The sequence below is a fragment of the Apiospora marii genome (assembly GCF_038362585.1).
Source record: "Apiospora marii strain CBS 49790 chromosome Unknown utg000002l_segment0_segment0, whole genome shotgun sequence".
Classification (NCBI taxonomy): domain Eukaryota; kingdom Fungi; phylum Ascomycota; class Sordariomycetes; order Amphisphaeriales; family Apiosporaceae; genus Apiospora; species Apiospora marii.
The window spans coordinates 2,891,884-2,917,240 of NW_027117373.1; the positions used below are offsets into that span (position 1 = coordinate 2,891,884).

General features: G+C 53.5%; 5 protein-coding genes across 5 annotated transcripts; 1 reads left to right on the top strand and 4 right to left on the bottom strand.

Annotated features, from left to right (window-relative positions):
• Positions 1–194: 194 nt before the first annotated feature.
• PG985_002597 (branched-chain-amino-acid aminotransferase protein) lies at positions 195–1,512 on the bottom strand (the record flags this gene model as incomplete). The annotated part of the gene is made up of 2 exons (XM_066822366.1): positions 195–1,204; positions 1,275–1,512. The coding sequence occupies 2 exons, from the start codon at positions 1,510–1,512 to the stop codon at positions 195–197; spliced, it is 1,248 nt and encodes a 415-aa protein (XP_066689798.1).
• Positions 1,513–2,598: 1,086 nt separating this feature from the next.
• Positions 2,599–5,806, top strand: PG985_002598 (uncharacterized protein; the record flags this gene model as incomplete). Its single annotated transcript, XM_066822367.1, has 3 exons — positions 2,599–3,195; positions 3,255–4,098; positions 4,158–5,806. The coding sequence occupies 3 exons, from the start codon at positions 2,599–2,601 to the stop codon at positions 5,804–5,806; spliced, it is 3,090 nt and encodes a 1,029-aa protein (XP_066689799.1).
• Positions 5,807–6,725: 919 nt separating this feature from the next.
• Positions 6,726–8,440, bottom strand: PG985_002599 (uncharacterized protein; the record flags this gene model as incomplete). The annotated part of the gene is made up of 2 exons (XM_066822368.1): positions 6,726–7,987; positions 8,122–8,440. The coding sequence occupies 2 exons, from the start codon at positions 8,438–8,440 to the stop codon at positions 6,726–6,728; spliced, it is 1,581 nt and encodes a 526-aa protein (XP_066689800.1).
• A 2,841-nt stretch (positions 8,441–11,281) lies between these two features.
• Positions 11,282–15,692, bottom strand: PG985_002600 (calcium-translocating p-type atpase protein; the record flags this gene model as incomplete). The annotated part of the gene is made up of 2 exons (XM_066822369.1): positions 11,282–12,203; positions 12,280–15,692. The coding sequence occupies 2 exons, from the start codon at positions 15,690–15,692 to the stop codon at positions 11,282–11,284; spliced, it is 4,335 nt and encodes a 1,444-aa protein (XP_066689801.1).
• A 5,676-nt stretch (positions 15,693–21,368) lies between these two features.
• Positions 21,369–24,209, bottom strand: PG985_002601 (uncharacterized protein; the record flags this gene model as incomplete). Its single annotated transcript, XM_066822370.1, has 3 exons — positions 21,369–22,881; positions 23,137–23,202; positions 23,275–24,209. 3 exons carry the CDS (start codon positions 24,207–24,209, stop codon positions 21,369–21,371), a joined length of 2,514 nt encoding a protein of 837 aa, XP_066689802.1.
• Positions 24,210–25,357: the final 1,148 nt, after the last annotated feature.

Here is a 25,357-nt window from a genome sequence, read left to right on the forward strand (position 1 = left end):
CCTGGACTCGTATTGTGATCTATAAATGCAAATATTTTTAGATGCTTGGCTGAACCTTAGCCTGTGGCTATGTACGCCATGCGCCATATCAACCTATTTAATTACAACCGTCCTTGGCATGGTACACAAGGGCGACGCCAGTAGCAAGGTTACCGGCCGATCTATCAACTCTGTCCGTCCGTCCGTCTGTCTCTTTAACACACGTGGCTCCACTCGTGCTCCTCATCACCATACTGCCTGGCCTCGATCCAGCCCTTCATGCGCAGGGCAATCTCGCCCGACTCCTCGTGCTCGCTCAGCCCGCAGTCCACCGCCTCGCCCTTCCAGCTGATCGTCCGGACGGGGCTCACGATGGCGGCGGTGCCGGCACCGAACGCCTCCATGAGGCGGCCCTCCTTGGACGCCTCGGCGACCTCCTTCATGGTGTACTTGCGCTCCGAGATCATCCAGCCCTCGGGGGCGAGCTTCTCGCGCGCGAGCGCCAGGATGGAGTCGCGGGTGACGCCGGGCAGGATGGTGCCGTCGAGGGGCGCCGTGATCAGCTCCTTCTGGCCCGTCTCCTTGTTCTTCATGGCGACGAACATGTTCATAGTGCCGACCTCGGTGACGTACTCCTGCTCGCCGAACAGCCAGAGGTTCTGCTGGAAGCCGCGCGAGGCCGCCTCCATCTGCGGCACGATGCAGGGCGCGTAGTTGGCGCCGAGCTTCTTGTCGCCCACGCCGCCGGGCCAGGCGCGCACGGCGTAGTCGGTGGCCTCGAGCGACACCGCCTTGAAGCCCGTGGGGTAGTAGGGTCCGACGGGGCTGGCGATGACGTAGAGCAGGGCGCTGCCCGGCGGGCCGACGCCAAGAGTCTTCTGGGTGCCGATCATGGTCGGGCGCAGGTAGAGGGAGTAGCCGCGCTGGTCAGGGATGAAGCGCGATTCGAGCTTGGCGAACTGGGCGATCAGGTCGATGACGGCGGTAGACGAGAAGGTGGGCAGGGCAATGCGGGCGGTGGATTTGTTCATGCGCTCCATGTTCTTGTCGGGGCGGAACAGGCGCACGTTGCCGTTCTTGTCCTTGTAGGCCTTCATGCCCTCAAAGCATTCGAAGGCGTAGTGGAAGACACAGGTGGCCGGGTCGAGGGACAGATTCTGGTAGGGTGTTATTTTGGGTGCCATCCAGCCATCTTGTTGTGTCCACTCTATCGTGAGCATGTGGTCTTGGCAGCAAAGTTAGCAAAATGCCCGTCCATCGTATGGCACGCAAGTACGTAGGTATAGGGTCTTTACCTGTGAATTCCCGGCCGAAGAGGAGGGTGGCGGGGTCCTTCAGCTCCTTGGGGTCGGTGGTCTTGGTGATGGATAACCGGGAGGGGTCGACATCGACGGGCTTTGCGCGCGAGGCGGCCTCGGGCTGAATGCTGTAGCATCTTACTGGTTGACGAGCGGCCAGGCTCAGAGGGAGAAGCTGGCGAGCAGCAGGAGCTCTGAAGGCCCTTCCAGCTCGCGGAAGTAGCTGTCGCAACATGGTTTCTATAAATAATGCAAGTCTAGCAATATGTTGTTGTAACAGAATGCAGATCTAGTGGATGTCCCTGAGGTGGTGGTATCCAGCTCCAGCCAATTGGTCCAGTCACGGTAGAAATTATTTGCCAACGAGCGCAGACGAATGCTGAACGTCGGGATTGCTGTGTATTGATATACTCGAATTGGAAAAAAGTGATTGGGCCAGGAAAGGCGTAGGCCGTAGCGCTATCGGAGGTCGTTTAGGCCAGTCAGACCATTCGATGCATTGCCTGAGCCGATCCGATCCAATCCAGGGACCAATGCCAATCCCATCATGGGCAATGCCGCTGCAGCTCAGCTGCAGTTGCAACCCCGCTACCGACCTACCTAGGTTAAGGTACTTGCCGCCAAGGAACGGAACCCTTGCCTCTTCCTCAATGCACGGTGGCTGCCACCTTACTAGCTCTATTATTACCTACTGGCACGCACTGGAGACTCTGACTGGGACTGCTCAGTGGTCGATGTGGCTTGAACGACCACCCCCGGAGCTCCATTGTCTGTCGCCTATGCTCAACCTCCATGTTGGAAATCGGGCAGTGATAAGTGCCTATCTTTCACAAGCTGACCAGGTGTCGCTATTTCCATGCAATTCTACTTGTAATCCGTTCGCTGCACTACTTTCCGAATATCAACCCGAAACTTTGGTGATTTCAAACTAGATACTCCGTACACACAACTCGAGGCTTTCTTCTGGCTCCTATTGAGAGGCAAGCTTATTTGGCCAGTGAGGTAGTTGGAGCCCATTTTGCGAACTGGATGCACTCACCCCTGTAAGCTTTACTGACAACGTATTCGCTGGTAGAATCGGGTCAACCCAATTGCGCCAGGCATCCCAACTTTTGCGAGAGCATACCATCGCGATCCTGCGACAAGATCCCCGGACTGATACTTCCGACACGATCGGAATACAAAACGCGGCGACTCGGGTCAGCGCGCGCGCGATTCCTCGGCGCGAAAGCCGTAGAAAGGGTCGGGACCATAATCGCCGAATACGCCCAACGTCCCGACACGAAGAGATGAGGGCTGAAGGTCGCCCCATCTTGCCATCATGTTTTCGTCCCTGAAGAGCTTCTCTTCCAACATCGGCAGCAACTACACCATCTCCCCCACCATCACGTCCACTGCCGGCCCCTGGAAGATCTACGATGCGACCGCCAAGAAGACAAAGAAGCCCTATTCCGTCTTCGTCTTCGACAAGAAGTCGCTCGACTCGCACGGGAACTCCCTAGGGCGATCCGGCGCCAGCGCTTTCAAGCGCACCGCCGAGGAAGTTGTCGAGCGCCTGAAGAAGGAGGCCTCTTCCCTCGCCCGCTTGCGCCACCCCAATGTGCTGGAACTCGTGGAGCCGGTCGAGGAAACACGCGGAGGAGGACTGCAATTTGTGACCGAACCCGTGACGGCCTCATTGGCTAGTCTGCTTGCCGAAAAAGATGACCAAGAACGAGCTGGGGGCGTGGGTGGACGCTCGAGCAGATACGTCACCGAAGAGGCCGATGGCACGAGGAGGAGGCGGGAACTCGAGATAGACGAGCTAGAGATACAAAAAGGCTTGCTCCAGGTCAGCAAGGCTTTGGAGTTCCTGCACGAGAATGCCGGGCTGGTTCATGGCAACCTCACCCCGGATGCTATTCTGGTGAACGCTAAGGTGGGAACTTCGTACCCAACGCCTGTACATTGTCAACTTGCTAACATTGGCAACCGCAGTCTGACTGGAAAATCAGCGGTCTTGCCTTTTCCAGTCCCCCAGATGGCTCTACAAAGCCAACTTCAGTACAACCGATCAGTTTATCCGAGGTCCTTAACCTTGACCCAAGGCTACCTCGGTTTGTGCAGCTCAATTTGGACTATACGTCTCCTGACTTTGTCTTGGATACCAATCTTACAACGTCAGCCGATATGTTCTCGTTAGGTCTTCTATGTGTTGCGCTGTATAACTCGCCCCATCGCTCTCCCATCGAGTGCAATTCCAGCGTCTCCTCGTACAAGAGGGTTTTCTCGTCCTCCTCAACCGTACCCTCGTCCCAGAACGGGTTCCTTTCGTCAAGGCCACTGCCCCGAGACTTGGCGGCCCATGTGTTGCCTCGTCTAATCACGCGGCGACCTGCACAGCGGATGACAGCCAGAGAGTTTCAGGAAAGCGAGTACTTCGACAATGTCATGGTGTCCACAATACGCTTTCTGGATGCGTTTCCAGCTAAGACGCCCAACGAGAAGGCTTCTTTCATGCGGGGTCTGAATAAGATGCTACCTTCGTTCCCCAAGTCGGTGATGGAAAAGAAGATTCTGCCGGCCCTGTTGGAGGAACTTAAAGACAGGGAGCTCCTGGCGCTTATCATGCAAAATGTCTTCAAGATCATTGACCTTTTGCCATCTTCGAAACGACCTTTCTCCGAGAAAGTGCGGCCGCGTATTAAGGAGATATTTGTCACCAATTCCAAGCAGGCTCAAGTTCAGGAGAAAGACTCGGCTCGTGATGCTGGGCTGATGGTGATCCTGGAACACACTTCTGTTATGACCAGCAACTGTTCCGGGAAGGAGTTCAAAGATGGTGTGTACAATCCCGGAATTACCCAGATCATTCGTAAATCGTACTAACCAAGGTTTTAGATATTTTACCCATTATCATGACGGCAATCGAATGCCCAACGCCGGCCATTGTGGATGTGGCCATGCGTGGTTTGCCCACGGTGCTGCCCATATTGGACTTCAGCACCATCAAGAATGAGCTCTTCCCCGTCATCGCCACCGTCTTCAGCAAAACGAACAGTCTCGCCATCAAGGTCCGAGGTTTGCAGGCGTTTGTGATCTTGTGTGGCGGTTCCAATGACCCCACAGGAGGCGACGATGGCCTGGACGGGTTCGCCCCCGAGAGGAAGAAGACGTCATCGTCGAGTGCTTTGGATAAGTATACCATGCAGGAGAAGATCGTCCCCCTGGTCAAGGTGATAAAGACCAAAGAGCCGGCGGTCATGATGGCGGCGCTGGCCGTATTGAGGGTCGTGGGCGACGTTGCTGATGCTGACTTCGTGGCCATGGATATCCTTCCTATACTATGGAGCATGAGTCTGGGACCGCTGCTCGACCTGAAGCAGTTCCAATCCTTCATGGAGCTCATCCGGACGCTGTCGAAGAGGGTGGAAGACGAACAGACCAAGAAGCTCCAGGAGCTGTCTGGCTCCTCGTCCAACGGCAAGGCGCTGGAGAATGAGGACTTCATGGCCTTTGGCGGGGTTACAGGCACCACATTTGACACCAACGGGTCCACGGAGGACGACTTCGAGAAGCTCATCAGGGGTAAAGTCGGAGGCGGGGGTGGTAGTGGTGGCGGCGGCCTCGACTCGAGCAATCCCATGGATGCTGGCTGGGGCGACGCCGCTGGCACGACACGATCATCCACACCGCAGCGTGTCAAGTCGCCACCGGCGCCGGCCTTCTCTTGGTCGACCCCGAGTCCCACGACGGCCAGCCCGGCTGGAGGGTTCGGGGCCATAAAGCCCCAATCGTCATTTAGGACCGTCACGCCCGACCTGAACAGCTTCCAGTCCCTGACCCCGCAAGCGACGCAGTTCTCTCAACCCCTGCAGCCCGTGACGAGCCCGAAGACGGGTGCTGGCAATAGCAACCCGTGGGCATCTGGCTCATCTACCATCACACCGGCAGCAGCGGCAGTGCCCGCCGCCAACCCGTGGGCATCATCATCAAGCACCACCAGCAAGCCGATGATGAGCCCGCCGTCATCGTCCATGGCTAGCATGTCGCTGAACCAACAGCGGCCGGCCATGCCGTCGTCTAACCTGTCATCATTCTCGCTGGCTCCCCCACCCAGCAGCGGCACGCCGTCGGCTTCGTCGGGCTTCAGCCTTCCTCCTCCCCCGGGAGGACCGCAGCCGCAACGGAACATGTCTTCGTCATCATTTGGCGGTGGCAGCGGCAGTGCGTCCGCGTTCGGTCAGTCTTCCTTTGGAGGAGCGGCGGCTCACAGTGCCAGTACTTCGAGCATGGGCAGCATGATGGGTAGTACTGGCATGGCGGCGATGCGCCCGATGAACAACAGCATGAGTAGCATGAGTAGCATGAGCAGCATGAACAACAACAAGATAGGTATGAACAGCATGATGGGCGGGTCGAACAGTATGGGGATGGGAATGGGTATGGGCATGGGCATGGCGATGAACCAGCAGCAGAAACCTGCTCAGCCTCAGCAACAACAGCAGCAGCAGGGCTCAGGTCTGGATAAGTACGAGAGTTTATTGTAGATTAAAAGGGTCGGTTGAATAGCGAAGGAGGTTAAGATAGAAGCAGCGAACTGATGTATTTAACGAACTGAAAGCGAAAGCTTTACTTGTTTCTGGCGTGTAATAAGTATAAGGACATTCGCAAGAACATCCTGACATGGCTCAGCGATCAGTAGGGACAATATATCGCCCGTCTCCCTTCAAAGACCCCTCCAAACGGTCGCTTTACACATTGCTTTACAGGTTGAGTATCGTATGTTCCGGTATTATTAAGCTCGATTCTTTTATCCGAGTCTTTTCTATGTACAAGTCTATTATCGCCATGTAGTGGTTACAAAAATCAAAGGTGAGCAAGGTCGCGTGTCTGTTGTTGTTTTCGCCGCGCGCGCGCGCAACCCTCCTCTATGCCACAACCAGACCCCCTTCAAACCCCTCGAAAGAATTGCAGCATCGCGCTCAATGCTTCCTGCTTCAGAACCGCATATTTTTCTCGACGCTATGCCATACAAGAAAGAAAAGCCCGCCAAGCTTATGCATGATCTTGAAGTAAGATAAAAGGGCCAAATAATAACAAACAGGGAAACAGGGAAAAGAAAGGAAATCAAAACCGTAAATCCTTTAACCCAACGCCTTGCCTCAACAACAACATATAATTCTACACTCGAGTCACCAAGAATTGGCGACAAGTATCCACACGCCCCAAAATGCCTGCAGGGTGCCAGACCCCCGACGAGAGTTATTGTTAAGCATTGGACAATATAACAGCATTGATGACTGAATATTGGCGGTATTGGAGGTTGAGGATGACCCGGCCAGGGGGGTCATGGGACTGAACACTTGCGAATGGAATGAGTTAACCTCTTGCCGGTTGTGTGCGGGGCAGCCAGGTCAACGGTGATTGATGTCCTCTTGCCTCGTCATCCATAGGAGAATAATGAACTCATTCATCCTCTTCTCGTTTCAGTGAGCCGGACTCGGGCGGCGCCACAAAGGGAGAAAACCGGTGTCGGCTGTTGTATCCCTCCTCGGGGATCACTTGGACCTTCTGGCAAGGGTTGATCATCTCGTGCTGAAGGTCCCAGCCAAGACGGCGGCACAGTTCCGCAACGACGACATCACAATCACCAAGGAGGTCGATGTCGAAGTTGATGTGGCTGACCGGGTCTCGGGAGATGTAGATCTGCGGCACGTTCGGCGGCAGGAACCGGCTCATCTCCGACACGGGTGTGACCTTGAGCGAGGTTCCAATGACGATGACCAGATCGACTAGGTCACGGTCATGATTGCCGAGCCGATCCCGGAACTTGGTGGGAAGATCCTCTCCGAAGAAGGTGATGTCGGGCTTCATGATGCCGGCCGAAGGGATGTTGAAATCATCATCATCATCGTCCGAGCTTCCCCGGAGCCGCCGACTAGAAGACCGGTTGGATGAACGTTTTCGCTTACTCTTGCCCTTGCCTCGCGACGTCTTGATACACTTGAGGCAACGAGGGATCTGGCCGGCTCGGATATCGGAGTAGATTTCATCACCGACTACCTGATGGCTGCATTTTTGACAGGTGGCAGTCGCGAAAGAGCCATGACATTGGACGAGCTTCTCCGGTAGGATGCCGGCGTTGGCCTCAATGTTATCGATGTTTTGCGAGTAATTGGTGAGGAGCTTTCCCTTGTTTTGCAACATGGCAATAAACGCATGTGTGGGTGTGAACTTCTTGTGGCTGGGCAGGATGTCCTTGGCCACGGTGAAGAAGATAGTCGGGTCTTCGTTAAAGACTCGAATGTCAAACACCTCTTGGGGGTCATTGATGGCCAGTCCTTGCTGTGCCAGCTGAGCATACAGGCCAGTGTCTTTGGACCGGAAATCTGGGATGCCCAGTGAGGTGGAAATGCCAGCCCCCGTCAACACAACGATGTTCTTTGCGTTGTAAATGAGGTTCACGGCATCGCCCACCGTGTTGAAATTCATTAATTTGGCCCTCTTCTTGAGCTCACGACTCAGGGCCAGAGTCAACAGCCCATAATACTCATCGTCAGGCGAGCCCTCGAGAAAGGGCGGCGGGATGACTCCGAAAGCGGTCAAGAGCTTCTTGGCCGTGATCTTGCCATCTTCTACAGTCAAACGGCAGAACTGCTCTGGTCCAGCAGTGCGCAGAAGCTGACGATAGTAAACCGTCTCATCAGTGGTGCAGGCATCTTCCACGACTATGCAGAACTGGTCAGCTGAGTGTGCGGCGCAGGACGGAGCCAAAGAGCGGCGCGTAGAAATGGCGGCGAGGGTTGGTGAAGAATGCAAGCATGGGTTGATGGATGACATGAAGGATGAATAGAAGGCTTACTGTCAGTAAGGACTTTGTCCTGCGTCAAGTCATCAATAATGTCCTCAAACAAGGATTCGGTCTCCCACGAGTCAGACTTGTCGGCAGCAAGGTGGTGCAGGTCAGAGAGAGGGTCATCTTCGGCCTTGATGGCGTCCGCAACAGGCTGTTGCTTGGTGGTTCTCTTGGAGGTGGTGGTCTTGGGGGCCGGAGTCTCAGTTTCGGTCTCGGACTCTTCCTCGACAGACTTGACGGCGGCAACTACAAGGCGAGTTTTGCGGGTTGTGGTGGCGGCGGTGGTGTTGGCTGTGCCACCACGTCGGCGCTTGGTGCCATTCATCTTGACGAGAGAAGAGATCAAGCAGTTGACGGGGTTGCAGAAGGCGGCGGGATGCGGTTGGAGACGGAAAATGATGATGCCGGTTGAAATGGCAGACGGATGGACCGTGTCAAAGGAAGGGGAAGAGCGGAATGGATAACCAAGTACAAGAGGGAAGAAGAAGCCGTGGCGAGCGAGCCACTCGACAGGGGCTTATGTAATGAAAGTTGTGAAGTTATGACTGTATTGAGTTTTGGCTTCACATTGTTTATGTTAGTCTGGGTTGGGCTGGGTCAGCAAGGGGAGGGAGAAAAGGAATGGCGGGTGCAGGTTGAGGGTGAGTTACGAGAACAGCGACAACCACTAAGAGCGAGAGAGGAGAGAGGGTTATTTCTTGGGTTGATGGGGATGAGAAAATGAAAGGACGCACACAAAGTCTGAAACTTGCAGGCTGGGTTGCAGCCAAGTGGGAAAGGCAATAATAGTCTTGGGGAAGCTAGGTTGAGGTAACGTGAAGCCAAGTCAAGAGGAAGGGAGATTGGGAGAGAGAGAGAGAGAGAGGGAGAAGGGAGAAAAGGAAAATAGGCGGATCGACTATTCTCGCGACAACTCGTCCGAGTAGGTCCAAGGTAGGCTGGCTGGCTGTCTGCTTGGGCTGGACTGGGAACCTTGGCTGTGATTGAACGGGCAAATCAGTCGAGGCAAATCAAATCAGAGCAGAGCAAAGCAAAGCAGATGCGAATGGGTTAAGTGTTCCGACTTGCTAAGTGTTGAAACCACATCAAATAAATCAATCAATGATGGGATTATATGGATGGATGCACGCTTGTACCCCCATCAACTGCCAACTTGCCATCCAATACCTCCCATACTTGGTTTATTAGGCTCGCCCGCCGCACAGCCAGCAAGTCTACCGCACCTGAACGACCTGAGGATGCCTCTTCTTCAAATTTGGAATATACCTTCCAGCCGGCTACCTATTTAATGCACTCTGACTGGTTGTCTTTTCCAGGTATGTTCTCTATCCCTTCTATCCCGTCCAGGTGCGTGCCAGGCCTGCTACGCTACATACTTAGTACCTCTCACCTCTGCAGGGTCGCGTCTCCACTTTGGGGGGACTCGGGTTTTCTTCTCTTTTCTTTAGTGACGTGGATGGGCATAGGATAGGACCATGAACAACCGTTTGCTCGAAACCCCGTCCCCTTCACCGTTATGGGATATCGGTTTGTTCAGCTTTGGAATAGAGCGGTGCTGTCCGACGAGATGCGGAATCAGGAAGTACATAGGTTACTTACCTTCTGGCGCGTGCAAACCAAGCCATGCAGGCCACCAGGTACCTGATAGGTAAGTAAGTAGGTATCCAAACACATGTAGGTAGGTGCTGGACGATGCCGGCATACCTACATCGCTGATGTACATGGCATCGAACATCGAACCACGCCATGCTCCTTCGCTCCGTCAGTCAGTCGATCGTCATCCGCAAAAGCCGCCGTCACTCCAGACTCCGGGTAACGAGTTGACAACCTTTTCCCAGAAGCAGCTACGTGACGAGGCGATGCCGATCCAAGACACGTGGTGCCGGACTTCTTTCTCTGTCTCTCGCTCTCCTCTTGGCCCGACCGGCCGTCTAGTCATCCACCCATCTGCTACTACCATCTGCCTGGCTGCTGACTGGCTGCCTACTTACAGAAAGCGATCGCGCATATGTAGGACCTGGCAACCCCTGTGAGCTATCCAATAGCCTCTTGCAACACCATGCTAGCATGCTTCGGACAAGACATCGCCCACTCACACAGACACACATACGCATGCCCATACAAGAAAAGTCTCATTGTCGCAGCTAAATTCGACTTGAAAGCCCTGTGGTGGTGGGCAAAAAATAAAAGGTCAGTATTGTGTTGACCCCGACCCCATAGAGCAGAACATGCATGAACCCTGTCTTGTCCCCCATGCATGCTGTCTGTTATTCGCCAGGATAGGTAGTAGCCCTTAACTAACAGCAAAGGCGACAATGACAATCCATTACACTGGTCTATATGCTTACTGAATGTACGTCTGTCTTGAGTAGAACTGTTAGGCATCTCGCGCTAGATGCAACACAGCATTACCTAGCATTTTCCCACCCCGACTTACATGCCTCCATGCCTAAGTACTTACTGTTTGCCTGCACCAACTCCAAATTCCAGAAACGTTTCATTATGACTGCAATCCAACTCTCTCTGATTGTGACCAACAAACAGGACGAAGCCTTTCAAACAAATAACACCCGCCAATGAGAAGTTGCCCTCCATCTCTTTGTGTACAGTCAGTAGTCTTCCTCTCTTTTCTTACAATACGCGCCATTTTTCTCTGCTTAGTTGTAGCGATAGGGTAACCCCATGTGTCTCTAAGAATAGAAGCAACAACAGCGGCCAAGAACCAAGGAAGGCTACGGTAGCTAAGCCTCAATTGATTGGATGGCTGTGTATTATTCATACACACGACTCTAAGAATAGATGGAATATATGCCTAAGGTGATGGTAGGTTGCATTGCCTCATATATATATATATATATGTATATCTCTCTCTCTATGTACACAGCAATATCCTATAGTTCTCGTTCATGGCATTGCAGCTTGTTTTACAGTCATGAGCAACACCTGCCCCAACACTGACTCTCACCAACAATGATCCCATCAAGCTGCCTTGGCCACATATACAGGATCTATAGCGTAACGTGCTGACGCCTTGGAAGTGGAAGAACTCATTGCTCTGCTAGAAAGGGGTATATTATATGCACAAGCGCTAATCTTTTGGTTTTTACTGGTAGGTGTTCCTCGAGACAAAGGTCCTACTCGATTACATTATATGGACACGTCTTACTTATGAAGTTGATTTTCGCTCTTTTCCTGTCGGAGGCTTTGGTATGCTCAGCCTGGGGACATCCAACGATGTTCCCGCTCCGGTCGCGCGCGCTGCACTGGACTCGCCCTCCATATTCTCGGGCTCCTCCGTAAACATAGGCGCTGCTCCTCCCCCTTGTCGCTGCTGCGACAGAGGCGAAGGCCGCAAGGGTTGTCCAGCATTCGAATCATCGCCGTTTCTCTCGACGGGAGACCACCCTGCTGCGATACTTCCCGCAATAATGCCGGCCATGACGGTAGGCGCTCCCAGTGCGGAATTGGAGCGCGACCTCATCGAGCGCGAACGCTTGCGCGAGTCTGGTGTTGGTGTAGGTGCCATCGAGCCCACGCTATCCTCGCGGACGGGGGTCGAGGGCGGGAATGGCTTATTTGATACAGAGTTGGATCGAGAGTGGACGGGACTCTTCGATCTGGATCTATTAAGGAGCATCTCCCGTGGATGCTGCATGGCGAACTTCAGGTTGTTCAATCGTCCACCCTTGATGCGTTTCAGCCAGGCAAGTTCGTCTCGAACTTCGGTAAATGCAGCTGGGTAGTAGTTGAACCGCTCTTCGTCTGACACGGTAAGTCCCGGAAGGCGGGGCGACTTTCGCTTGAACGGCTCCGGAACGAGGCTCGCAAGCAGGCTGTCGGGGATCAATCGTATAATGGCGCCAACAGGAATGGAAAGGATTCCGAGGAAGATAGCGTAACCCCACTGAGCTCCTGTCTGTGGGGGTGATTTCTGGCCGTTCATGTCAACTCGTACGATGTTGAACGCGTCACCACCAACGAAGATGATCAAGACCTGGGCACCGCACATGAGTGTGTTGATGCCAATGAAGAACCAATTCTGCAGAAGACCCTCGAAGATGTTAAACTTGTTATCGAGACGACGGTTGCTGAAGTCATAGTTAGCCACACGATCCGGATTAAGATCCTTTGGAAGTACAGAAAAAGAGGGTCGTAGATACTTACTTCCACTGGTTGAAGATTTGCATCCATACAAATGTGTTGAAGACAAGGGTGTTCAGTTGAGCCTTCTCGATATTATCATCGTAAGAGAGAATGCTGGGAGATCCGTAGTAAATGAGAAGTGTGATGACGAGCTGATAAATGGCCTGTCCGATGATCATCTTCCACATGGTGACGGAGATGATGCCGGAGCCACGCGGTTCTGGCTTTCGATCCAGCACACTGTCTTGAGGAGGGTCGGTAGCAAGGGCAAGGGCGGCAAGAGTGTCCATGATCAGGTTGACCCAAAGAAGCTGGACAGCCGTCAAAACAGACGATTCTTTCTCATTGGAGACAGCGGTGACAAATGTTAGGATGACGGCAGTGATGTTGACGGTAAGCTGGAACTGAAGGAAGCGTTTCACGGCATCATTGACAGCGCGACCCCACTTCAAGGCCTTGACAATGCTGTTGAAGTTGTCATCCATGAGAATGATTGCCGAGGCTTCCTTGGCAACTTCTGTACCGGCAATGCCCATGGAGAAACCGACATCGGCAAGCTTCAATGCGGGAGCATCGTTCGTACCATCACCGGTCACGGCAACAGTCTCACCCAGATCTTTGAGGCGTCGGACCAGAATACGCTTGTCTTCGGGGCTAGAGCGGGCCAGAACTTGGAGTCGAGGGATGATCGATTCTTGCTGCATCCTTGAGAGGTTACGGAATTCTGGTCCTTCCATAACAAGACCCTCGGGCTGCAGAATGCCACATTCCTTTGCGATTGCTTGTGCTGTCAACTTGTTGTCACCAGTGACCATACGGACCATGACGCCAGCTTTCTGGCAGCTTCGAACGGCATCAGCGACACCCTCACGAAGCGGGTCTTGGATTCCGACCATCCCCAGGAAAGTCATCCTCTGGAAGATGTCATCGAAGTTAATTTCGCCTTCAGTTCGACGGCTGTTTCGCGGGGGCCACTTGTCGAAATCGCGGAACACGATGCCAATAGTTCTGAGAGATCTGGAAGCATAGCTGTCGATGAGGCCACGAATAGTTTCCGCACTCTCCTCGCTGAGAGGGACTCGTGCCAAGTCCTGAGAGGGGTCGCGCAACATTTCCGTGCATTTCGCAAGCAGAATCTCAGATGCTCCCTTGACGTAGAGGCGGGCTTTACCGTTGGCCAACTGCACCACAGCACCCATGCATTTCCGGCCGGAGTCAAACGGGATCAGCTGCAGAACCTTGGCGTTGGAGCGCTCCTCGCTTACAGGGCCCATACCCAAATGCTCCTTGGCGAATGTGAGAAGGGCTGTTTCCGTTTTAGAACCAATGAATGTCTTCACGCCATCAACATCGCCCTCAAATGCGGTCGAGTTCATGGAGATTGATTTCAGGAGCAAATCCTTGACTTCCTGCCCAAGAGAGCTTACAAGCTCCTTGGCAGTAGGGCCAGTGGTAGAGCTCTCGCTATCGCCGCCAAAGCGGTGACTGGTGCCAACTGTTCCGGAGACGACAAGCATCTTGTTCTGCGTGAGGGTTCCGGTCTTGTCTGAGCAGATGGTGGTAGCGTTACCCATGACCTCGCAAGCCTTCAGGTGCCGCACCAGGTTGTTCTCTCGAAGCATACGAGTTGTTGCAAACGCCAGAGCAAGTGTGACAGCGAGAGGTAGACCTTCGGGTACAGCGACGACAATGATGGTTACAACGACAATGAAGATGTTCAAAAAGTTTTGGCCCTTTTCCGCAGGCGTGGCAGGGTTGTGGGGCAATGCGACCAGGAACTTGATGAACAGGACGAGAAACAGCAGTAGACCGGCAGCACCACCAAGCTTGGCGATATATTCGGCAATGACGTTGAGCTTGGACTGGAGAGGTGTGATCTCCGGGTCTTCATCCAAAGCCATCATGGTCTTTCCGTAGCTGGAATAAACACCAGTCGAGGTAGCCATGAATGTACCAGCCCCTTCCATAACTCGCGCTCCAGATTGGATGAATGGATCTGCCTTCTTCAGGTTTTCGCCGTTTTCGATAGCAGCATAAACCTCGTCGCCACCGCGTTTCTTGATTATGTCGGATTCACCAGTTGCTTGGGACTCGTCGCACTTGACATTGTACCCCTGAATCAGAATACCGTCGACGGGAATCAGATCTCCGGGTTCAAGGTGAACGACGTCTCCGGCCATGATGTCGAAGACGGAAACTTCGACGGTCTGCCCTGATCGTATCGCCCTCACGACTCGATCTTGCTTCTTCTTGTTGAGTTTGGCAAACTGACGCTCCTTTTGCCAATCATTCAGAGATCCAACGAGTACAACAATAACGATAGCCACAATAATGGCAACGCCTTCCACCCATTCAACTCCTGGATGCTCGGGGTCGTGCTCGGTACCGAAGGTTTGGTATAAGCCGATAGCCAGGGATACAACAGCAGCAATAGAAAGAAGGATCAGAACTTTATCGTTATATGTGATCCATACAAGCTGTAAGAAGCTCTTGCCCTTCTTCTCGGGAATCCTGTTGTCGCCATATACACGCTTGCGGTCGGAGAATGCATCGTCGCGGCCGGCCGTGTTGGTTCTGGCGACAGGTGTTTCCGCGCTTGGGTTCTCCGCCCCTTCTGTCGTCAACTTTGTGTCCTTTTTGGACACATCCTGTAGCGATATCGAGCCGTCCAGGTGCTTTTCATCTACGCTCAAGCCTGTGTCGCGGTTGGAGCGGAGGCCCTTTTCCATGCCAGAAAGACCACCGAGGGCATAAAATGCCGCCAATGACTTCGGATTGAACATTTTGGTGAGCTGTCCTGGGCTGTACGCAAAGGGATTGTTTTTCACTTCGAAGTCGGCCTCCCTGCCTGCGTCTGCTTTCAAGGCATCCACATCCTTCATGATTTGATCGTTATTGGCGTCGCCTGCCATACCTCCAATCTTTTCGCCTTTGTCGGGTTGCCACGATGCCGTCTGCGCCACCGTCTCGCCCTCGTAAGAAGCAGAAGCGATAGATCTGGTGCCATCCTCGCTGTCCACCGAGTTCTGCCTTGATCGATAATTGTTGGGCACCGCCAGGAAATTCTGGGCACGGTCGTTCCCCCTCGAGGTAACGGGGCTGGAAACGTTATGAGGGCTCTGGGGCCGGCTGTTGTCGCTGTCGAAAGATCGGGAGCCTTGGTAGTCCGATGTCGCAGAGGCCCCGGAGGGCTGCCGTTGAGGCATTACGGTCCTGTTATCCGAAGACGTCCAGCCGGGGTTCAATGGGTTCGCAGTTGATGTAGGACTCGTGGTGTCGTCGGTAGGAGAAATGGGAGAATGGCGGCGAGGTGCGGCGGCCGTGGGATCCGGGTCATCATCTTGCGGTGCGCCAACTGCTGTGGTATCTATGGTGATGGTCGGGGCCCGGGGTCGTCGGGGTGTCGCCGCGTCCTGGTTGGGGGAATCGGCCATATTCGCGAATGGCTGGGTCTAGAAATGATATGGGAAATGAGAGAATTCCGGATGCCGGGTGTGGAATGCGTCTGCCTCCTCTTATGGCTGCCCGGTCACTCTCTCCTTTGCTGGGTTTCACACAGCCTTCCTAGGGCACTGCCTTCGTAATGATGCCAGCAAACCTTTACGCGATTGCGTATTAACGTCTTGTTGGCCCTCACGTTTGGATAACAACAACAAAGGATGATATGAATAGGGACCGCGAAGAATGAGGAATGCTCAGGTGAGCCGGTTGGCAGAGGACGGGAAGACAAGTCGAGGGAAAACAATACAAGATATGTTAGGCCAAATAAAGAGAGGACGGCAGGCGAAAGTGGTGGACCAGTGCCGGTACAAGCAAGTACATGGGATGTATTGATCCAGGCCCAATCCGATCTTTAGCAGCAAGCAAGTGCGATCGGTCGAGGGGGCAGTGCAAACAAGCAGTGCAACAAACAGCACGTTTTGCAAGCAGGGAGTTTCCGAAAGGAGCAACCTTTGCTTGTCTGCACTCTAAACGGGGGATTGGTTTCTCGCTCTGCCCTGTTTTCCCTCTCCCGCTCCTTGTGCTGTGGCAATCAGCAGAGAAAGCGAAGTCCAGAGACCCAGAAACCAGGTTGCTTGCTTGCTTGCTTGATGCACGCAGAGAGGGATGGTGATGGAGGAGGGAGGGAGAGAGCGAATTGCCCATGAGCCATGGCAGCACAGGTAAGCCAAGCTGCCAAGCCAGCAAAGATCAAGCCAAGACCCTTTGGAGCGAGGCTGTGCAAGCCCCATGTACCACGACACCACCCAGTCTTGCCCAGTACCGTTCTAGAGCTCTGCATTAGCGCCAGAGCGTGCATGTCGGCCCTTGTCTGTCCTTGTCTTGACTCTGCATGTACCCAGCCTAACTCAACCTAATGCCAGGGTTACCCGTCAGGGGTCTTATTGGCGATTCTGGCCCACCAGCTACCTCCGGGTACTTGGCGTTTCCAGCCGATCCCCATCAAAACTCTCCTTCACAGGTGACCATTGATTGTCAGTGCAGCCAGGCAGCTCCAGTCCGATGCCATAGGGGCCTGTCGCTACACAGCATATATCTGGAATACGGGATGATATTCCTGCTGATGAATCTGAGCCGAGATTGGAGCAAGGGATTGGCATTGGCTCATTGGGTCTTGCAGAGGCAGCGAAACAGATTTTCCATATAGCACCTATATAATACAATAATTGAGCCAATGAGGCATTCCATGTGTAAGTGGCCTCATGGCCCAGACACCAAATCCAGGGCTTCTATGCATGCAGCATTCTATTCGAATGTGGTTTCCAATGTTCTTCAGCCAAGGCGACTTACCTTACAGCAGAGGGCTGCATAAACTAGTGGTAATACTTACACTAAACAATCTTACTCGTACCTTAAGGCCACACTAGACCCGGGAGCAGAAGGTTATGAGCTGTGTAGTGTTAATGGACGCCAGCCACACAGCTGTCACGACTCTCTGCCTGTAAATGCACGAATTCTTACCCCACGCGAATATCGAGGGGATATGGCACCTGGTATACCAGTTGGTTTGGTCGATCACGATTGATGGGTGGTAATGATTAAAAGGAAGCTCCATCTTGTCAGCCCTGGCGTGGCTCCTTATTCAGTCGCAAAGCCTCTTTCAGGCGCCCCACGATACAAGCTGTGAGAAGAGACGACTAATCTAGCGCCATGCCTGGGCGTTCAGCCATGGCATATTCGCAAACGTTAAGTTGCAACCGCACTGCCAGACTGAAAATGTTGCCCCCTCTTGAGGAAGCTCCGTGATGATGGAAAAAGAAGGGTCACAGAGCAAGGCCCAGAGCTGGTCGGAGGCCTCTTAATGCCCGCTTTGCCTCCCTGCCGCCCTCCGGAATTCTTGGTCTCCCAACATGAGCGGACTTTCTTGGCCTCTTGGCAGCAATATGCCGTCCGCTGTACCGCCCGCCGGAGCACGTATCAGCCAAGGACGCGTAGCTCTCTGGAGCTTGGCATATTCAGAAGCTGAAGGTGTAGCTTGAAACTTAATAAGAAAGCATCATGGCTTTATTCCTGACCGCTGCGACGTCATTAAGACAGCTTGTTTCTTGCCGAGCCGTAGGCTAATATCTTATTTACGCCACGAGTGTATCATCATCTCTGGTACGCCCTCGCACGTGAAGTATGGACGCACTAAGGTCAAGCCATTGGGTTTCCAAGTTGAACACTAACCTGAGTCCCTCGAGGAGGTTTTTCGCAGTCATATTAACAAATTACCCCGGACTGAGGTAAGCATCAAATACTGTAGAATCTGGAAATTCAAACTTGACAGTGGTCCCACCTTGCATGGCCCCGACGCTAGGCACTTACATCCTAGGCTACATGCTTGCCCACCTAAGTAGAAGCTAGATTAGCTAAGTATTGGGCAATCTCTAACACATGAGTTGCACTGCTTGACATGGCATTATCCATAGGTATTTCCGCCCGGCGGAGATGGGTTGTGAAGTTAAATACTGCTCTATGCGTCGCATCCACCGGTCTGTATATTATGATATGCTATGGCCTAGAAAAGAAGCAGGCAGGAGTTGGCAGCCGCTTGACTCGTATACCAACATGTTGGTAGTCGCACAGCTGTTCGGAGATGAGGACAACTCAAGTCTCAAAGGCTACCTGCATGGCGATTGGCCCATTTAATCTCGAGTTTGCCGGTTACAGTAAGAGACCGACAAGCCTCCCCCTGACTCCGGGCCAGTACAAATACTTATTATCGATCGCCCATGTCCAATGACGTCTCGGCTAGACAAGCCAATTACCGGCACCGCCAACAGACATTCGCCAAGCCAATGACAATATCGCCCTTGGAATCGGGCTTCTAGAAGAGTTTGTTATGAACCTGTTCCTCGCCTCTGTTCATGCCTACCACTACATAGTAGTAGCATGCGGTTGGCAGCCTTGACCTTGCTGGGGGGGTGGAACGATGCTACCTAGATCTCTGTTCCCCTCTTCCCATACCGGAACCCATACAAAAATCGAAGGTCGGACGAAACCCCATTGCAGTAATACGTAGCGTAAGCGCGGCGCGTTATTACCACTTGACATTTAAGGTGTACCCCAGTTTGGGATATGCGCGTTCCGTGTGAGAAATGCGGGTTTCGTTTGGCGGCAATACCTAAGTACATATGGTTCTCACACTCTCTCCCTGACTGTACATAGTCAGAGAAGCCCTATTGTTTGCTCTGACTTCTGAGTCTGGAAGGCACAGATATATTGGAAGTGTACCAGTACAATGGGGACCAGGACATGGCACCCTGACTCCTTCCCTGGATTCTGCCCTGATCTGCAGTGTTCGTGATGGGGTTGTTTGCTCTGGCCGGCCCGCAAGCAGCGTGGCTGTGCACAGCATCTCCAGGGGGCTACCAGTACATAGTACAGTGACATCCGATCCGCCGGGCAGAAACAGGTCCTGCTCCTTTCATGTTCGCGGGAAACAAAAGCCAACGCCCTTTCCCTTCCCGGCGCGAAGAAACAAACTGTCCCATATCAAACAGGTGCAGGCCCCGCTTGGGGGATTGAGAAAATTCTAATCGCGAACATGTGCACCTTGGCACCACCAACCCGGACGAAGAAGACTGCGTAGTGACGGCCATGACCTACCTTCCTGTTCAAGGAAATCATTCTGGGACAAGGGGAAGGAAAAGTTCGATTCGTTTCGAACCCCTTGCTGCCCGCGCCGGTTCTCTCCGTTTAAACAAGAAGAAACAAGCTCGCAGTTCACCACCGTTGTTGCTATCGTCTGACCATCATGCTACCCAACCTTGCTGACTTCCAAGTGCTATGTACGGAGTACCGTGCCCGGCTTCGGTGGTTTCTACAAAGTTGGGCACACACACGCTCACGTCATGTCGTCAACACATCATCGTGACCGCCTCTACGTATGTACATGTTTCCGTTGCTTTTGGGAAGGGGGTTTCTTTGGGAATTGTGGGCGACAAGTGTCGTTGCATGGCTAGTTGGTCTTCTTAGCTTCCCCAGCAACAGCATAAAGGATTGCCACATGGGGGTTCTGGGCAGCCAAGGGTGGATGGGATGCGGTGTCAGTCTCGGCATACCAACTATTCCTATAGTCCTCTCAGCAACCAGGCATCAACGATCCAATCAGCGGACGCAAGAGCCTTTAGAGGCTGGGTCGAGGTCTCGCTCAAACGGGGCTTCAACAGCTCCGTCATCTTCGGTTTTACACCGCCGGATCTACTTGAAGCTGTTTTCTTCTACTGTAGACACTAGAACATAAGTACATTACACATATCGCGACACTAATGTAGAGGATATCTGTATTTCACTAGTCGAGACGGCAAAAGAAGCTACAGCCGTTAGTGTAACCGCTTGCCTCCAGCCTCCCCAATCCTCCACTCGAGCTGTGCTGGAATTAATATCATCAAGGTGACACTACTGGAATGCTTGCCTCTGTAGATCAAGTGCGTGCACATGTTCGACCAGGCGAGGAGAAGTCTAGCCAATCAGAGCTCTTCCCCAGCGCGCCGGCTTAGTAGCCGTCCGAGTCCGCCCAGTAAGATGAGTGGATACAGGTACTTATACTGCGGCTACTTGGTAGTAGGGTACTAAGTAACACCAGGCACAACATCACACACTTCCAAGACCTTATCGCCTCCATAGGATGCCTCGGAGATAGAGGGCGCAGCATTTACGCTCATCAGCAACCTGTTTCAATACGATCCGGCGGTGGCAATAGCCTTTAGGAACTTGAGGGAGGTTCGAGTTTGAGCAAGAGGCCGCCGACAAGGCTGTGCAATATGCAGTCTGGTAGATATCTTGGATGCAGCAGTGTAGGTAGGCAGGTACATGTGTATACTATGGAGGCCGCGACAAGAACTCCTCATCAAAGAGGCTTAGCAGACTCACGCCTCTTTCTCGAGCAGGAGCCGACTTGACCTGTCACTGCGGGTATCTGATAGCCAGATGGGTTGGATGCAGTTGGGGTCTCCTGAACACCAGCTTCATTCAATATGAACAAAGAATAAGGCAGGTGGGTCGTCGACTGAGCAAGTCGCGGATGGCCACGGATATGTGTGTATTGTGCGTCGTTACTTGTCATCAATGGTGGGTGACCGGTCGCCCACAGCCACCCCGTCCTCGTTGGAGTAAGCAAGCGGATAAGCATATTCCCGAGATCGTGGACCGTAACTTGTCACGTAACACAGCAGTTTGGTGTGCGATCCTGTATCTACCGGAAACTCGATTCCGAGCCCAGCCTATCACGTATAATGGGTGTGTAGCTCGGCTCTTCTCCCATATGTCCCTTGAAATTGCAAAGTGACACATGACGTATTTGCTTCCGCCGTACACCACACACCCCCAGCTTATCCTGCTAATACCATACATCGCGACTTGGGGCCAGAATAGTGAGTTATATGCCAAGAACTCGTCCACCGACCTGCATCGGAGCAAAGAAAGTAAGAAGAGTGGGAAGGAAAACTATCTGGGTGAAATCACACGGGCTGATAACCTGCCGCTTTGCAACATATGGTGCAATAATGGGATGCCAGGGCGGCCTAAGTGTGCTCGACAAAGACATGAGGTAGTCGTACTAGACAAATGGTAATGTTGTTTTGTAGTTGCCAGTCTGTTGTTGCCCTGGGCATACGCCAAATCCCTTAGCCAAACCGCCTACCCAAATCGATACCCCTAACGTAAACCATATCCCTGACCGCCTCCGCGTAACTCTCCCGATCCTTCCCTGCTCCGACTGCCCCCTTAACAGCAGAAGGGGTCTCGACTTTCTCCCCCTGGCCGCCGAACCACGGCCGCACCGCCAGCGCCATGACGCCCTCCCAGAGGCCCTGAACCAGGCCGTGGAGCTCATCGCCCGTCTGCTTGAAGTCGGGGAAGCTGTTGACCTCGAGCAGCCAAGCCGTACCCGCGGCGTCGACGAGGAAGTCCAGCCCGAACACCTCAAACGCGTTGGGCAGCGGTTGGAAGTGCATCGTCATGCCACCCTGCGCCGCGGCCTGGAACAGGTCGCCAGTGATGGCGCAGATCTGGTCGAAGATGGCCTGCTTGGACGGTTGCGCGGGCGAAGTGGACTCGGTAGGAATATCGACGTCCCAGAACCGGCGCACGGAGCCGTCCTTCACGGTGCGCTGAAGACACGTGTTGGTCAGATGGGCCTCGAGGTCGATTGTGCTGGCGCTGCCGTCTCCTCCCACAGACGAGACTTCCCAAGGCGCAACGTAGGGCTTGCCTGCAAATAGCGCAAGCATCTCGCGGTAGACGTAGACGTCGAGGCTGCCGACGCACAGAACGTACGTCCGGATGTGGAACTTGCGGTTGCCGTAGGCGGGCAGGAGCAGAGGCTGGTGAATGTAAGGCTGTGCGACGAAGTGGCGGAGATGAGAGGCAGTGATGCCGTCGTCCTTATCATCGTTGTCTTCATCGTATTCTTCCTTCTTTCCGGTCGCTGCGTCTCCATCTTCGTTTTCTTCTTCCTCCTCTTCCTCTTCGCCCTCTTCCCACCCATCGAAAATTCCCTGCAGTTCCTCCATCGTGCTGAACAATCGAATCCCTTGGCCACGGTCACTCATACCGGGCTTGAGGATCCACCACTCGCGATCCTTGGCGTCCTCGATCTCTTCGTTCTTGTCGAGGCTCGCGCGCAGGTCGAACGCCTCGACCAGCGCGTCGTCCAGGAACTCGGCATAGTCGACCTCGAAAGCGTCTCCGCGGCGGAAGTGCGAGCTCAGGGCCGACTCGGGATGCTTGGCCACCCAGTGCTCGATGGTGGTGCCCAGGTAGTGCTTTCGGATGAGGGCCTTGCGGAGCATGTAGCTGTTCACCAGCACGTTGCCCTTGTGGTCGTCTGAGACGTACGACCAGTCGACCTGTTCGTACGGCGTGATCTGTAGGATGCGGGTTTCATTCTCCGCCGTCGACGGAGGGTGCAGAGAAGACATTGAGATCTCGGATGACGAAGACGGGTCATATGATTGAGGAATGGACAGGAGGGTGTACGATTCCGCCGCGAAGAGCTTAGAAAGCGCCGAGAGAATCAAGGGCTGAACATAGGGATCCTCGTATGCCACCAAGGCATAGAAATGATTCTTTGGCCGATGTGATAGGGTGTGTTCTTGTGTCACAGGCATGGTGTTCTTGTGTGACTCTGACTGTTCTCTATACCGAATCATTAGATTTTGACCACAGCATCATGGTATACGCACCATCGCAGTGCACGTGTGAGTTCAGGCGCGAGCGGAGTCCATGGGATGCCCCCAAGGACTGGGGCTCCGATATACATATCTAGGTCTCTATAGTCTAATTTATAGAATATTGACCAGATTGGCCAACCCAAAGCCCCAGCTCCCCTTGAAGTCTCGCCTAACAGCGTAATTGCCAATGCTAAAGATGCTCTCCACGTTTCGAACTTACAGTTGTAACTCTGTTCCATGCAGATGTGGTGCCGCGTGGTAGAAATTTGCCTTCATCGGAGTAATACTGTTTGTTGGGGTTTGATTGTCAGCACGTGTTACTCAAAAGGGAGGTGCTAAGTCGAGTTTGCTTGCTTACCTTGTCAAGCCTTCTTTCACGGCCCACCCATCGTTTCCTGGGGGTGACTCTTCCACGCTGTTGTATACGTCTGTAAACCTTGGCGACCATTTGAAATGCCGGTGTGTGTATCCATTGCCATTCTCGCCCTCCTTTGAGGTCTTTTGAGGCGCCACACCTTCATGGCTCTCGCCCTCTCGTATCCGACACTCCTCCTCGTCTTCATCGCCAACGCTGCCCTCGACCTCCGTGAAGCATGAACTCCCCAGCGACCAGTAGTTCTGCAGCATCTCGGTGAAGAGCGTCTTGTTCTTGCCGACCCCCTCCACAAGCGGGACGTTCACCGAGTATAGGTCCACGCTAGCATCGGACGGCCACTGGCGGTACAGGCTCTCAATGACCCGGACGCTGTGCGCGCTGGCGCCCTCGATGATAACAGGGTCGTGGTTGCGGCTGAAGAAAGCGTACGAAACAGCGATGGCCTTTTTGCGGCAAACGGCAGCCTCGAGGGCACCACCGAGTGTGCCACTCGAGAGCGCAAACACAGCCGTCGCATTGCGCCCGTAGTTGGGCCCCGAGACGACAAGGTCCACGGGGCCGCGGTCCTCGAAGAAGTAGTGTAGGCCGATCTGGGCGCAGGAGGCGGGCGTGCCGTCGACCAGGATCCACTCCTCGATGTCGCGGGACTTGCTGGGACGCGTGTGGGTGGTGCCCTGGGGCTTGCTGGCAGCGGAGTCGGCGGGCGGCGTGGGATCGAACGTCTCGGAGGGCCGGTAATAGTAGGGCTTTACTGTCTCGCCGACCATATGGGCCTTGCCGATCCAGGATCGCTGCGTATGGGGGAGGCATACAGACACGGTGTGCCCGGCACGCTGCAATGCCCGTACAAAGCTATGCACATAGGGCGAGGAGGTGGGAGATGGTGGTCCATCGTCATTGGTCACGAGAATATGCATCTTGAGCACAAGTAAAAATAGTAAATTTGCTGGATTGGGCGCAGAAAGGCGTGCCTGTTTTGGCAGGATCTAGCGAACGATGAGGAGGATGATGATGCTTAAGGGAAGAAACCACTGGACAGTCCCAAAGGAAATGCGTGTATGATACTCGGCCAAGCCACCTGATATGGACAAACTGAGCCAGTGGGAATTTCCAAGTATAGACACACAAGACCAATGTTGGCAGTATGCAGGTAGCACGATTGAAGGGGTGAAGTGAAGGGTATTAGGTATGTAGTCCGTCGAGTTCGTTCACCGGCAGGCGTCCGTCCCAATTGCCCCGCCAGAGCAAAAAGGCAGCAAGAAATTCATTTGGGACTTGTCCGTCTTAGTGGGGGTGGGGCCGTTGTTCGGATGGTGATACAGATCAGTCACGTCATCTGCATCCGAACACGCCTTTATGGGTGTGCCGGTGTGCAGTGTTCCCGTCAGCAACAACTTACATGTTACACGGGTAGGGTACTAACTGATTCTGGAAAAAGAGGCGTCGCATCAGAATGTGATTGAGGAGGTCTCTTTCATGAGGGCGGTCCCTTTAGTTAGCACCGGACATACATATCGAGAGTAGTCCTGGAAATAACGCATTTGGCCGACATGCAGCATACATGGAAAAATATCGAGAGATTATTCATACAAAGTGTCAATTACCCCTAAAGGGTGTCTATCTAAAATGGAGATGCAGTCCCTCATCGCCTGGCCTGCTTCCTCTTGTTCTGAACAAGACAAATCTCGATTCCACGCAGGACGGGGATGGAGTACATGATGAGGACCGAGGATCAAGGGTCAATCTTTGCTGAAGCCTCGCGATACAGGACAGGTGTGGAATAACCGTAAAGTCAAGAAGTATAATCTCTCCACCAACGCCTTTGCTGTGCCATCCATGACTCGCCAACAAGCAACGCCTTTTAAAAAACAATTGCGTAAACCGATATTAATGACTTGGTTTGGCATCATATCCCTGACTTCCTTCCCCTAAGCCCAATAGAACTGAAGAAGAAAACCCATAATCCAAACAAAGGGCAAATTTGCAGCCAGGTCGACCACCCGAGTAGCATGAAACCAGTTCCCAGCCACTTACAAATCCGACAGACTCGTGCTGTGACGGAGAC